This window comes from Anarhichas minor, unplaced genomic scaffold, assembly GCF_050575085.1.
Source record: "Anarhichas minor isolate MPS153535 unplaced genomic scaffold, ASM5057508v1 ptg000018l, whole genome shotgun sequence".
Lineage (NCBI taxonomy): Eukaryota > Metazoa > Chordata > Actinopteri > Perciformes > Anarhichadidae > Anarhichas > Anarhichas minor.
Window position 1 is genome coordinate 13,247,943 of NW_027466464.1, and position 14,176 is coordinate 13,262,118.

Genomic DNA, 14,176 nt, shown 5'->3' on the forward strand with positions numbered 1-14,176 from the left:
TACAATCTAATGACATTTTGACTGAACATCACGTCTGGACTTTGACTGACTCACAACACAAACACTCATCCTGTCTCTGGACTTACTGCAGGTTTGCTTCCTGCTGCTTTAGTTCACTTTATATCATTTGATTTCATGTTTGAGATTTGAGAGTAAAATAAATTCACAACATATAAATATAAATAGTGGAACAACAGCAGCGAGACAGAAGTTATACAACACAACAACATGTTGATGATTCAGAGGACTGACTTCTGTTTAATTCATTCATGTTTAAAATTACTGTGAAATATAATTAAAGAGATGTTTGATATTTAATGTGTCAAAAAAACACTTTTTTCAGTTTCAAAGGTTTATTTGTGTTGTTGTCTCAGAGCCACATTGTTCCATTAATATTATTCACTTCATGTAATTATTCTCATACAGGCAGAAGACTGTGATAACTGTGATGATACATTATTACTGAACTGAGACATTATATTCATCTTTATCTACATTATGTGTGTTTGTGAATGATGATTAACTATTTTAGAAACACTGCAGATTATGAAACAGATGTTCTGACAAACCTCTGAAGAAGAAGCCACATGTTATAATTAAATATGCAGTATTAGTCAGAGTTACCTGAGCTGTGAGATAAAAGGCAGACACTGTAGGAAACTCCTCACTTCACTCTCTTCATGTGAGCAGCCTCTCAGCTTCACTTGTTTCTTCTCTGGTTGGAGTTTCAGCACTTCCAGGAGGATGGAGGTCTTTCTCTCTGAGAGGTCTATGGACCAGAATGAAGGACCTGACTGGAGAACTGACTGTAATGATGGAAGGAGACTCAGACCTCTTTCAGTCTCACAGTCCTTCAGGTGGGAGTACAGATCCAGCAGGAAACCACTCTGATATGTGGGATCATTCTTATATAAAGGGAATGTTCTGTATGAGCACACTGATGATAACAGCTCCAGCATCTTCTCTCCTGTCTGTTCTCTCTCTGCTGCTGCACAGAACAGATTCCCAAAGAACTTGATTCCTTTAGAACGATCTGACCAGAGATGAATACTGAAATAATAAAGGAAACATTTAGTGATTTGGTTTCATCTGCATGAATACAACAAGTCACTACTGATGGACTCCATCTTGTACATGTGTGTACTGTTTACAATCTAATGACATTTTGACTGAACATCACGTCTGGACTTTGACTGACTCACAACACAAACACTCATCCTGTCTCTGGACTTACTGCAGGTTTGCTTCCTGCTGCTTTAGTTCACTTTATATCATTTGATTTCATGTTTGAGATTTGAGAGTAAAATAAATTCACAATATATAAATATAAATAGTGGAACAACAGCAGCGAGACAGAAGTTATACAACACAACAACATGTTGATGATTCAGAGGACTGACTTCTGTTTTAATTCATTCATGTTTAAAATTACTGTGAAATAAATTAAAGAGATGTTTGTTATTTAATGTGTCAAAATATATTTTTTTCAGTTTCAAAGGTTTATTTGTGTTGTTGTCTCAGAGCCACATTGTTCCATTAATATTATTCACTTCATGTAATTATTCTCATACAGACAGAAGACTGTGATAACTGTGATGATACATTATTACTGAACTGAGACATTATATTCATCTTTATCTACATTATGTGTATTTGTGAATGATGATTAACTATTTTAGAAACACTGCAGATTTTGAAACAGATGTTCTAACAAACCTCTGAAGAAGAAGCCACATGTTATAATTAAATATGCAGTATTAGTCAGAGTTACCTGAGCTGTGAGATAAAAGGCAGACACTGTAGGAAACTCCTCACTTCACTCTCTTCATGTGAGCAGCCTCTCAGCTCCACTTGTTTCTTCTCTGGTTGGAGTTTCAGCACTTCCAGGAGGATGGAGGTCTTTCTCTCTGAGAGGTCTATGGACCAGACTGAAGGAGCTGACTGGAGAACTGACTGTAATGATGGAAGGAGACTCAGACCTGTTTCAGTCTCACAGTCCTTCAGGTGGGAGTACAGATCCAGCAGGAAACCACTCTGATATGTGGGATCATAATCATCATCATCATCATCATCATAATTTAAAGGGAATGTTCTGTATGAGCACACTGATGATAACAGCTCCAGCATCTTCTCTCCTGTCTGTTCTCTCTCTGCTGCTGCACAGAACAGATTCCCAAAGAACTTGATTCCTTTAGAACGATCTGACCGGAGATCAATACTGAAATAATAAAGGAAACATTTAGTGATTTGGTTTCATCTGCATGAATACAACAAGTCACTACTGATGGACTCCATCTTGTACATGTGTGTACTGTTTACAATCTAATGACATTTTGACTGAACATCACGTCTGGACTTTGACTGACTCACAACACAAACACTCATCCTGTCTCTGGACTTACTGCAGGTTTGCTTCCTGCTGCTTTAGTTCACTTTATATCATTTGATTTCATGTTTGAGATTTGAGTGTAAAATAAATTCACAATATATAAATATAAATAGTGGAACAACAGCAGCGAGACAGAAGTTATACAACACAACAACATGTTGATGATTCAGAGGACTGACTTCTGTTTAATTCATTCATGTTTAAAATTACTGTGAAATAAATTAAAGAGATGTTTGATATTTAATGTGTCAAAAAAACACTTTTTTCAGTTTCAAAGGTTTATTTGTGTTGTTGTCTCAGAGCCACATTGTTCCATTAATATTATTCACTTCATGTAATTATCCTCATACAGGCAGAAGACTGTGATAACTGTGATGATACATTATTACTGAACTGAGACATTATATTCATCTTTATCTACATTATGTGTATTTGTGAATGATGATTAACTATTTTAGAAACACTGCAGATTATGAAACAGATGTTCTGACAAACCTCTGAAGAAGAAGCCACATGTTATAATTAAATATGCAGTATTAGTCAGAGTTACCTGAGCTGTGAGATAAAAGGCAGACACTGTAGGAAACTCCTCACTTCACTCTCTTCATGTGAGCAGCCTCTCAGCTCCACTTGTTTCTTCTCTGGTTGGAGTTTCAGCACTTCCAGGAGGATGGAGGTCTTTCTCTCTGAGAGGTCTATGGACCAGAATGAAGGACCTGACTGGAGAACTGACTGTAATGATGGAAGGAGACTCAGACCTGATTCAGGATCATAAGAGTACAGGTCCAGGAGGAAATCACACCATCTCTCTTTCAAGGGGGATGTTCTGTATGAGCACACTGATGATAACAGCTCCAGCATCTTCTCTCCTGTCTGTTCTCTCTCTGCTGCTGCACAGAACAGATTCCCAAAGAACCAGATTTCCTCTGAAGGTTCTGATGTCTGAGGCACAAAACTGAAATAAAGAGGATTATAAAAACATGTGATGAACAGTTTGTATCAAACAAAACTCAACATTTCTCTAAACTGTAGCATAAAACTTCTAGTTTCTCGTGAAAACAGAAAAGGTTAGAAAGGTAACCAGTTACCTGAGCTGTGAGATAAAAGGCAGACACTGTAGGAAACTCCTCACTTCACTCTCTTCATGTGAGCAGCCTCTCAGCTCCACTTGTTTCTTCTCTGGTTGGAGTTTCAGCACTTCCAGGAGGATGGAGGTCTTTCTCTCTGAGAGGTCTATGGACCAGACTGAAGGAGCTGACTGGAGAACTGACTGTAATGATGGAAGGAGACTCAGACCTCTTTCAGTCTCACAGTCCTTCAGGTGGGAGTACAGATCCAGCAGGAAATCACTCTGATATGTGTGATCATTCTTATATAAAGGGAATGTTTCATATGAGCACACTGATGATAACAGCTCCAGCATCTTCTCTCCTGTCTGTTCTCTCTCTGCTGCTGCACAGAACAGATTCCCAAAGAACTTGATTCCTTTAGAACGATCTGACCAGAGATCAATACTGAAATAATAAAGGAAACATTTAGTGATTTGGTTTCATCTGCATGAATACAACAAGTCACTACTGATGGACTCCATCTTGTACATGTGTGTACTGTTTACAATCTAATGACATTTTGACTGAACATCACGTCTGGACTTTGACTGACTCACAACACAAACACTCATCCTGTCTCTGGACTTACTGCAGGTTTGCTTCCTGCTGCTTTAGTTCACTTTATATCATTTGATTTCATGTTTGAGATTTGAGTGTAAAATAAATTCACAATATATAAATATAAATAGTGGAACAACAGCAGCGAGACAGAAGTTATACAACACAACAACATGTTGATGATTCAGAGGACTGACTTCTGTTTAATTCATTCATGTTTAAAATTACTGTGAAATATAATTAAAGAGATGTTTGTTATTTAATGTGTCAAAATATATTTTTTTCAGTTTCAAAGGTTTATTTGTGTTGTTGTCTCAGAGCCACATTGTTCCATTAATATTATTCACTTCATGTAATTATTCTCATACAGACAGAAGACTGTGATAACTGTGATGATACATTATTACTGAACTGAGACATTATATTCATCTTTATCTACATTATGTGTATTTGTGAATGATGATTAACTATTTTAGAAACACTGCAGATTATGAAACAGATGTTCTAACAAACCTCTGAAGAAGAAGCCACATGTTATAATTAAATATGCAGTATTAGTCAGAGTTACCTGAGCTGTGAGATAAAAGGCAGACACTGTAGGAAACTCCTCACTTCACTCTCTTCATGTGAGCAGCCTCTCAGCTCCACTTGTTTCTTCTCTGGTTGGAGTTTCAGCACTTCCAGGAGGATGGAGGTCTTTCTCTCTGAGAGGTCTATGGACCAGACTGAAGGAGATGACTGGAGAACTGAGTGTAATGATGGAAGGAGACTCAGACCTGTTTCAGTCTCACAGTCCTTCAGGTGGGAGTACAGATCCAGCAGGAAACCACTCTGATATGTGTGATCATAATCATCATCATCATCATCATCATAATTTAAAGGGAATGTTTCATATGAGCACACTGATGATAACAGCTCCAGCATCTTCTCTCCTGTCTGTTCTCTCTCTGCTGCTGCACAGAACAGATTCCCAAAGAACTTGATTCCTTTAGAACGATCTGACCAGAGATCAATACTGAAATAATAAAGGAAACATTTAGTGATTTGGTTTCATCTGCATGAATACAACAAGTCACTACTGATGGACTCCATCTTGTACATGTGTGTACTGTTTACAATCTAATGACATTTTGACTGAACATCACGTCTGGACTTTGACTGACTCACAACACAAACACTCATCCTGTCTCTGGACTTACTGCAGGTTTGCTTCCTGCTGCTTTAGTTCACTTTATATCATTTGATTTCATGTTTGAGATTTGAGAGTAAAATAAATTCACAACATATAAATATAAATAGTGGAACAACAGCAGCGAGACAGAAGTTATACAACACAACAACATGTTGATGATTCAGAGGACTGACATCTGTTTAATTCATTCATGTTTAAAATTACTGTGAAATAAATTAAAGAGATGTTTGTTATTTAATGTGTCAAAAGATATTATTTTATGTTTCAAGGTTTATTTGTGTTGTTGTCTCAGAGCCACATTGTTCCATTAATATTATTCACTTCATGTAATTATCCTCATACAGGCAGAAGACTGTGATAACTGTGATGATACATTATTACTGAACTGAGACATTATATTCATCTTTATCTACATTATGTGTGTTTGTGAATGATGATTAACTATTTTAGAAACACTGCAGATTATGAAACAGATGTTCTAACAAACCTCTGAAGAAGAAGCCACATGTTATAATTAAATATGCAGTATTAGTCAGAGTTACCTGAGCTGTGAGATAAAAGGCAGACACTGTAGGAAACTCCTCACTTCACTCTCTTCATGTGAGCAGCCTCTCAGCTCCACTTGTTTCTTCTCTGGTTGGAGTTTCAGCACTTCCAGGAGGATGGAGGTCTTTCTCTCTGAGAGGTCTATGAACCAGACTGAAGGAGATGACTGGAGAACTGACTGTAATGATGGAAGGAGACTCAGACCTGATTCAGTCTCACAGTCCTTCAGGTGGGAGTACAGATCCAGCAGGAAACCACTCTGATATGTGGGATCATCATCATCATCATCATAATATAAAGGGAATGTTCTGTATGAGCACACTGATGATAACAGCTCCAGCATCTTCTCTCCTGTCTGTTCTCTCTCTGCTGCTGCACAGAACAGATTCCCAAAGATCTTGATTCCTTTAGAACGATCTGACCAGAGATCAAAACTGAAATAATAAAGGAAACATTTAGTGATTTGGTTTCATCTGCATGAATACAACAAGTCACTACTGATGGACTCCATCTTGTACATGTGTGTACTGTTTACAATCTAATGACATTTTGACTGAACATCACGTCTGGACTTTGACTGACTCACAACACAAACACTCATCCTGTCTCTGGACTTACTGCAGGTTTGCTTCCTGCTGCTTTAGTTCACTTTATATCATTTGATTTCATGTTTGAGATTTGAGAGTAAAATAAATTCACAATATATAAATATAAATAGTGGAACAACAGCAGCGAGACAGAAGTTATACAACACAACTACATGTTGATGATTCAGAGGACTGACATCTGTTTAATTCATTCATGTTTAAAATTACTGTGAAATTAAAGTGAAAGCGTTGCTTCCTGTTTAATGTACAGAAACAATATGTTTTTATGTTTTAAGGGTTTATTTCTAATCTGCTAAAATGTAAATAAAATAAAGCCAACAGCAGTTTTACCTGCAGGTCTTTTTATTTGTGTGAGATGTGTTTTTATTTGTGTATGAGGAGGTTTTAGCAGCACTGAGCTACACTGTTCTTATTATTAATATTCACATCCTCTATTATTCTCATACAGGCAGGAGACTGTGACATGTTTCCAGAAGTGTTGCAGTTTAATATTTCACATAAAAAGCTGTGTCCCTCTGAAATGTGGCAGGGTTGACATATAAAGAGTCATACAATAAAAATACTTAATGAAAGTATAACTCTGTACTTCATTACCTGAGTAAATGTTCACAGTATTACTTTCCACCACTGGTAACTGAGTCTAATGTGGATCAGTTTTAGCTGCTGTCTATACTTTCTGTCATTAGTAGTTATTCAACATGCTGTGAAGCACACACTGTGTTCGTAGAGGCTTCTTGTATCTTTGACTGCCACTGTCTGTTCACACAGTCTGTGCTGTAAGTCCTGCTAGGACCCAACTCACTGTAGAAACTAAGACACGTGGAGGAAGTCACCAGCTGTACAAACAAGACTGATGACAAAGACTTATCAGAGGAATAGTGTTAATAGTATGTTGATGTTAGAATGTATGCATCATCGAACATTAGTTTAACCCTATTTAGAAAGACACTCTTCATATGAAGAGTTAAATCAGTAAAAGGACCTTACCTGAGCTCTGAGATAAAAGGCAGACACTGAAGGAAACTCCTCACTTCACTCTCTTCATGTGAGCAGCCTCTCAGCTCCACTTGTTTCTTCTCTGGTTGGAGTTTCAGCACTTCCAGGAGGATGGAGGTCTTTCTCTCTGAGAGGTCTATGGACCAGACTGAAGGAGCTGACTGGAGAACTGAGTGTAATGATGGAAGGAGACTCAGACCTGTTTCAGGATCATAAGAGTACAGGTCCAGGAGGAAATCACACCATCTCTCTTTCAAGGGGAATGTTTTGTATGAGCACACTGATGATAACAGCTCCAGCATCTTCTCTCCTGTCTGTTCTCTCTCTGCTGCTGCACAGAACAGATTCCCAAAGAACCAGATTTCCTCTGAAGGTTCTGATGACTGAGGCACAAAACTGAAATAAAGAGGATTATAAAAACATGTGATGAACAGTTTGTATCAAACAAAACTCAACATTTCTCTAAACTGTAGCATAAAACTTCTAGTTTCTCGTGAAAACAGAAATGGTTAGAAAGGTAACCAGTTACCTGAGCTGTGAGATAAAAGGCAGACACTGTAGGAAACTCCTCACTTCACTCTCTTCATGTGAGCAGCCTCTCAGCTTCACTTGTTTCTTCTCTGGTTGGAGTTTCAGCACTTCCAGGAGGATGGAGGTCTTTCTCTCTGAGAGGTCTATGGACCAGACTGAAGGAGATGACTGGAGAACTGACTGTAATGATGGAAGGAGACTCAGACCTGTTTCAGTCTCACAGTCCTTCAGGTGGGAGTACAGATCCAGCAGGAAACCACTCTGATATGTGTGATCATTATTATATAAAGGGAATGTTTCATATGAGCACACTGATGATAACAGCTCCAGCATCTTCTCTCCTGTCTGTTCTCTCTCTGCTGCTGCACAGAACAGATTCCCAAAGAACTTGATTCCTTTAGAACGATCTGACCAGAGATCAATACTGAAATAATAAAGGAAACATTTAGTGATTTGGTTTCATCTGCATGAATACAACAAGTCACTACTGATGGACTCCATCTTGTACATGTGTGTACTGTTTACAATCTAATGACATTTTGACTGAACATCATGTCTGGACTTTGACTGACTCACAACACAAACACTCATCCTGTCTCTGGACTTACTGCAGGTTTGCTTCCTGCTGCTTTAGTTCACTTTATATCATTTGATTTCATGTTTGAGATTTGAGAGTAAAATAAATTCACAATATATAAATATAAATAGTGGAACAACAGCAGCGAGACAGAAGTTATACAACACAACAACATGTTGATGATTCAGAGGACTGGATTTTCCATTTTCTAAATTATTGTGAAATCAAATTTCAAGAGTTGCTTCCTGTTTAATGTACGGAAACAATATGTTTTTATGTTTTAAGGGTTTATTTCTAATCTGCTAAAATGTAAATAAAATAAAGCCAACAGTAGTTTTACCTGCAGGTCTTCTCATTTATGTATGATGTGTTTTTATTTGTGTGAGATGTGTTTTTATTTGTGTATGAGGAGGTTTTAGCAGCACTGAGCTACACTGTTCTTATTATTAATATTCACATCCTCTATTATTCTCATACAGGCAGGAGACTGTGACATGTTTCCAGAAGTGTTGCAGTTTAATATTTCACATAAAAAGCTGTGTCCCTCTGAAATGTGGCAGGGTTGACATATAAAGAGGCATAAAATAAAAATACTTAATAAAAGTATAACTCTGTACTTCATTACCTGAGTAAATGTTCACAGTATTACTTTCCACCACTGGTAACTGAGTCTAATGTGGATCAGTTTTAGCTGCTGTCTATACTTTCTGTCATTAGTAGTTATTCAACATGCTGTGAAGCACACACTGTGTTCGTAGAGGCTTCTTGTATCTTTGACTGCCACTGTCTGTTCACACAGTCTGTGCTGTAAGTCCTGCTAGGACCCAACTCACTGTAGAAACTAAGACACGTGGAGGAAGTCACCAGCTGTACAAACAAGACTGATGACAAAGACTTATCAGAGGAATAGTGTTAATAGTATGTTGATGTTAGAATGTATGCATCATCGAACATTAGTTGAACCCTATTTAGAAAGACACTCTTCATATGAAGAGTTAAATCAGTAAAAGGACCTTACCTGAGCTGTGAGATAAAAGGCAGACACTGTAGGAAACTCCTCACTTCACTCTCTTCATGTGAGCAGCCTCTCAGCTCCACTTGTTTCTTCTCTGGTTGGAGTTTCAGCACTCCCAGGAGGATGGAGGTCTTTCTCTCTGAGAGGTTTATGGACCAGACTGAAGGAGCTGACTGGAGAACTGACTGTAATGATGGAAGGAGACTCAGACCTGATTCAGGACCATAAGAGTACAGGTCCAGGAGGAAATCACACCATCTCTCTTTCAAGGGGAATGTTCTGTATGAGCACACTGATGATAACAGCTCCAGCATCTTCTCTCCTGTCTGTTCTCTCTCTGCTGCTGCACAGAACAGATTCCCAAAGAACCAGATTTCCTCTGAAGGTTCTGATGACTGAGGCACAAAACTGAAATAAAGAGGATTAAAAAAACATGTGATGAACAGTTTGTATCAAACAAAACTCAACATTTCTCTAAACTGCAGCATAAAACTTCTAGTTGCTCGTGAAAACAGAAATGGTTAGAAAGGTAACCAGTTACCTGAGCTGTGAGATAAAAGGCAGACACTGTAGGAAACTCCTCACTTCACTCTCTTCATGTGAGCAGCCTCTCAGCTCCACTTGATTCTTCTCTGGTTGGAGTTTCAGCACTTCCAGGAGGATGGAGGTCTTTCTCTCTGAGAGGTCTATGGACCAGACTGAAGGAGCTGACTGGAGAACTGACTGTAATGATGGAAGGAGACTCAGACCTGTTTCAGGATCATAAGAGTACAGGTCCAGGAGGAAATCACACCATCTCTCTTGAAAAGGGAATGTTTCATATGAGCACACTGATGATAACAGCTCCAGCATCTTCTCTCCTGTCTGTTCTCTCTCTGCTGCTGCACAGAACAGATTCCCAAAGAACTTGATTCCTTTAGAACGATCTGACCAGAGATCAATACTGAAATAATAAAGGAAACATTTAGTGATTTGGTTTCATCTGCATGAATACAACAAGTCACTACTGATGGACTCCATCTTGTACATGTGTGTACTGTTTACAATCTAATGACATTTTGACTGAACATCACGTCTGGACTTTGACTGACTCACAACACAAACACTCATCCTGTCTCTGGACTTACTGCAGGTTTGCTTCCTGCTGCTTTAGTTCACTTTATATCATTTGATTTCATGTTTGAGATTTGAGAGTAAAATAAATTCACAATATATAAATATAAATAGTGGAACAACAGCAGCGAGACAGAAGTTATACAACACAACAACATGTTGATGATTCAGAGGACTGACTTCTGTTTAATTCATTCATGTTTAAAATTACTGTGAAATTAAAGTGAAAGCGTTGCTTCCTGTTTAATGTACAGAAACAATATGTTTTTATGTTTTAAGGGTTTATTTCTAATCTGCTAAAATGTAAATAAAATAAAGCCAACAGCAGTTTTACCTGCAGGTCTTTTTATTTGTGTGAGATGTGTTTTTATTTGTGTATGAGGAGGTATTAGCAGCACTGAGCTACACTGTTCTTATTATTAATATTCACATCCTCTATTATTCTCATACAGGCAGGAGACTGTGACATGTTTCCAGAAGTGTTGCAGTTTAATATTTCACATAAACAGCTGTGTCCCTCTGAAATGTGGCAGGGTTGACATATAAAGAGTCATAAAATAAAAATACTTAATAAAAGTATAACTCTGTACTTCATTACCTGAGTAAATGTTCACAGTATTACTTTCCACCACTGGTAACTGAGTCTAATGTGGATCAGTTTTAGCTGCTGTCTATACTTTCTGTCATTAGTAGTTATTCAACATGCTGTGAAGCACACACTGTGTTCGTAGAGGCTTCTTGTATCTTTGACTGCCACTGTCTGTTCACACAGTCTGTGCTGTAAGTCCTGCTAGGACCCAACTCACTGTAGAAACTAAGACACGTGGAGGAAGTCACCAGCTGTACAAACAAGACTGATGACAAAGACTTATCAGAGGAATAGTGTTAATAGTATGTTGATGTTAGAATGTATGCATCATCGAACATTAGTTTAACCCTATTTAGAAAGACACTCTTCATATGAAGAGTTAAATCAGTAAAAGGACCTTACCTGAGCTGTGAGATAAAAGGCAGACACTGTAGGAAACTCCTCACTTCACTCTCTTCATGTGAGCAGCCTCTCAGCTCCACTTGTTTCTTCTCTGGTTGGAGTTTCAGCACTTCCAGGAGGAAGGAGGTCTTTCTCTCTGAGAGGTCTATGGACCAGACTGAAGGAGCTGACTGGAGAACTGACTGTAATGATGGAAGGAGACTCAGACCTGTTTCAGGATCATAAGAGTACAGGTCCAGGAGGAAATCACACCATCTCTCTTTCAAGGGGAATGTTTTGTATGAGCACACTGATGATAACAGCTCCAGCATCTTCTCTCCTGTCTGTTCTCTCTCTGCTGCTGCACAGAACAGATTCCCAAAGAACCAGATTTCCTCTGAAGGTTCTGATGTCTGAGGCACAAAACTGAAATAAAGAGGATTATAAAAACATGTGATGAACAGTTTGTATCAAACAAAACTCAACATTTCTCTAAACTGTAGCATAAAACTTCTAGTTGCTAGTGAAAACAGAAATGGTTAGAAAGGTAACCAGTTACCTGAGCTGTGAGATAAAAGGCAGACACTGTAGGAAACTCCTCACTTCACTCTCTTCATGTGACCAGCCTCTCAGCTTCACTTGTTTCTTCTCTGGTTGGAGTTTCAGCACTTCCAGGAGGATGGAGGTCTTTCTCTCTGAGAGGTCTATGGACCAGACTGAAGGAGATGACTGGAGAACTGACTGTAATGATGGAAGGAGACTCAGACCTGTTTCAGTCTCACAGTCCTTCAGGTGGGAGTACAGATCCAGCAGGAAACCACTCTGATATGTGTGATCATTATTATATAAAGGGAATGTTTCATATGAGCACACTGATGATAACAGCTCCAGCATCTTCTCTCCTGTCTGTTCTCTCTCTGCTGCTGCACAGAACAGATTCCCAAAGAACTTGATTCCTTTAGAATGATCTGACCAGAGATGAATACTGAAATAATAAAGGAAACATTTAGTGATTTGGTTTCATCTGCATGAATACAACAAGTCACTACTGATGGACTCCATCTTGTACATGTGTGTACTGTTTACAATCTAATGACATTTTGACTGAACATCATGTCTGGACTTTGACTGACTCACAACACAAACACTCATCCTGTCTCTGGACTTACTGCAGGTTTGCTTCCTGCTGCTTAAGTTCACTTTATATCATTTGATTTCATGTTTGAGATTTGAGTGTAAAATAAATTCACAATATATAAATATAAATAGTGGAACAACAGCAGCGAGACAGAAGTTATACAACACAACAACATGTTGGTGATTCAGAGGACTGGATTTTCCATTTTCTAAATTATTGTGAAATCAAATTTCAAGAGTTGCTTCCTGTTTAATGTACGGAAACAATATGTTTTTATGTTTTAAGGGTTTATTTCTAATCTGCTAAAATGTAAATAACATAAAGCCAACAGTAGTTTTACCTGCAGGTCTTCTCATTTATGTATGATGTGTTTTTATTTGTGTGAGATGTGTTTTTATTTGTGTATGAGGAGGTTTTAGCAGCACTGAGCTACACTGTTCTTATTATTAATATTCACATCCTCTATTATTCTCATACAGGCAGGAGACTGTGACATGTTTCCAGAAGTGTTGCAGTTTAATATTTCACATAAAAAGCTGTGTCCCTCTGAAATGTGGCAGGGTTGACATATAAAGAGTCATAAAATAAAAATACTTAATGAAAGTATAACTCTGTACTTCATTACCTGAGTAAATGTTCACAGTATTACTTTCCACCACTGGTAACTGAGTCTAATGTGGATCAGTTTTAGCTGCTGTCTATACTTTCTGTCATTAGTAGTTATTCAACATGCTGTGAAGCACACACTGTGTTCGTAGAGGCTTCTTGTATCTTTGACTGCCACTGTCTGTTCACACAGTCTGTGCTGTAAGTCCTGCTAGGACCCAACTCACTGTAGAAACTAAGACACGTGGAGGAAGTCACCAGCTGTACAAACAAGACTGATGACAAAGACTTATCAGAGGAATAGTGTTAATAGTATGTTGATGTTAGAATGTATGCATCATCGAACATTAGTTGAACCCTATTTAGAAAGACACTCTTCATATGAAGAGTTAAATCAGTAAAAGGACCTTACCTGAGCTGTGAGATAAAAGGCAGACACTGTAGGAAACTCCTCACTTCACTCTCTTCATGTGACCAGTCTATCAGCTTCACTTGTTTCTTCTCTGGTTGGAGTTTCAGCACTTCCAGGAGGATGGAGGTCTTTCTCTCTGAGAGGTTTATGGACCAGACTGAAGGAGCTGACTGGAGAACTGACTGTAATGATGGAAGGAGACTCAGACCTGATTCAGGACCATAAGAGTACAGGTCCAGGAGGAAATCACACCATCTCTCTTTCAAGGGGAATGTTCTGTATGAGCACACTGATAACAGCTCCAGCATCTTCTCTCCTGTCTGTTCTCTCTCTGCTGCTGCACAGAACAGATTCCCAAAGAACCAGATTTCCTCTGAAGGTTCTGATGACTGAGGCACAAAACTGAAATAAAGAGG

At 38.4% G+C, this 14,176-nt stretch overlaps 1 protein-coding gene and 1 long non-coding RNA gene across 2 annotated transcripts; both read right to left on the reverse strand.

The window, feature by feature from the left end:
• Positions 1-75: 75 nt before the first annotated feature.
• On the reverse strand, positions 76-14,160 carry LOC142952795 (uncharacterized). Its single transcript, XM_076094740.1, has 4 exons — positions 13,761-14,160; positions 12,164-12,589; positions 1,772-2,218; positions 76-1,050 (listed from the first exon to the last, which is right to left on the reverse strand). Exons 1-4 carry the CDS (start codon positions 14,066-14,068, stop codon positions 621-623), a joined length of 1,611 nt encoding a protein of 536 aa, XP_075950855.1. The 5' UTR covers positions 14,069-14,160; the 3' UTR covers positions 76-620.
• Positions 7,912-11,206, reverse strand: LOC142952796 (uncharacterized). Its single transcript, XR_012954717.1, has 3 exons — positions 10,063-11,206; positions 9,132-9,929; positions 7,912-8,353 (listed from the first exon to the last, which is right to left on the reverse strand). It is a non-coding gene; the product is annotated as an uncharacterized LOC142952796 (long non-coding RNA).
• Positions 14,161-14,176: the final 16 nt, after the last annotated feature.

Excerpts from the sequence above, each read along its gene's own strand:
- LOC142952795 (XM_076094740.1), bottom strand. The coding sequence starts at position 14,068 with ATGCTGGAGCTGTTATCAGTGTGCTCATACAGAACATTCCCCTTGAAA. Across the intron at positions 12,590-13,760 it reads CCTTTTATCTCACAGCTCAG|TATTCATCTCTGGTCAGATC; the intron begins GTAAGGTCCTTT and ends TTATTATTTCAG. Across the intron at positions 2,219-12,163 it reads CCTTTTATCTCACAGCTCAG|TATTGATCTCCGGTCAGATC; the intron begins GTAACTGGTTAC and ends TTATTATTTCAG.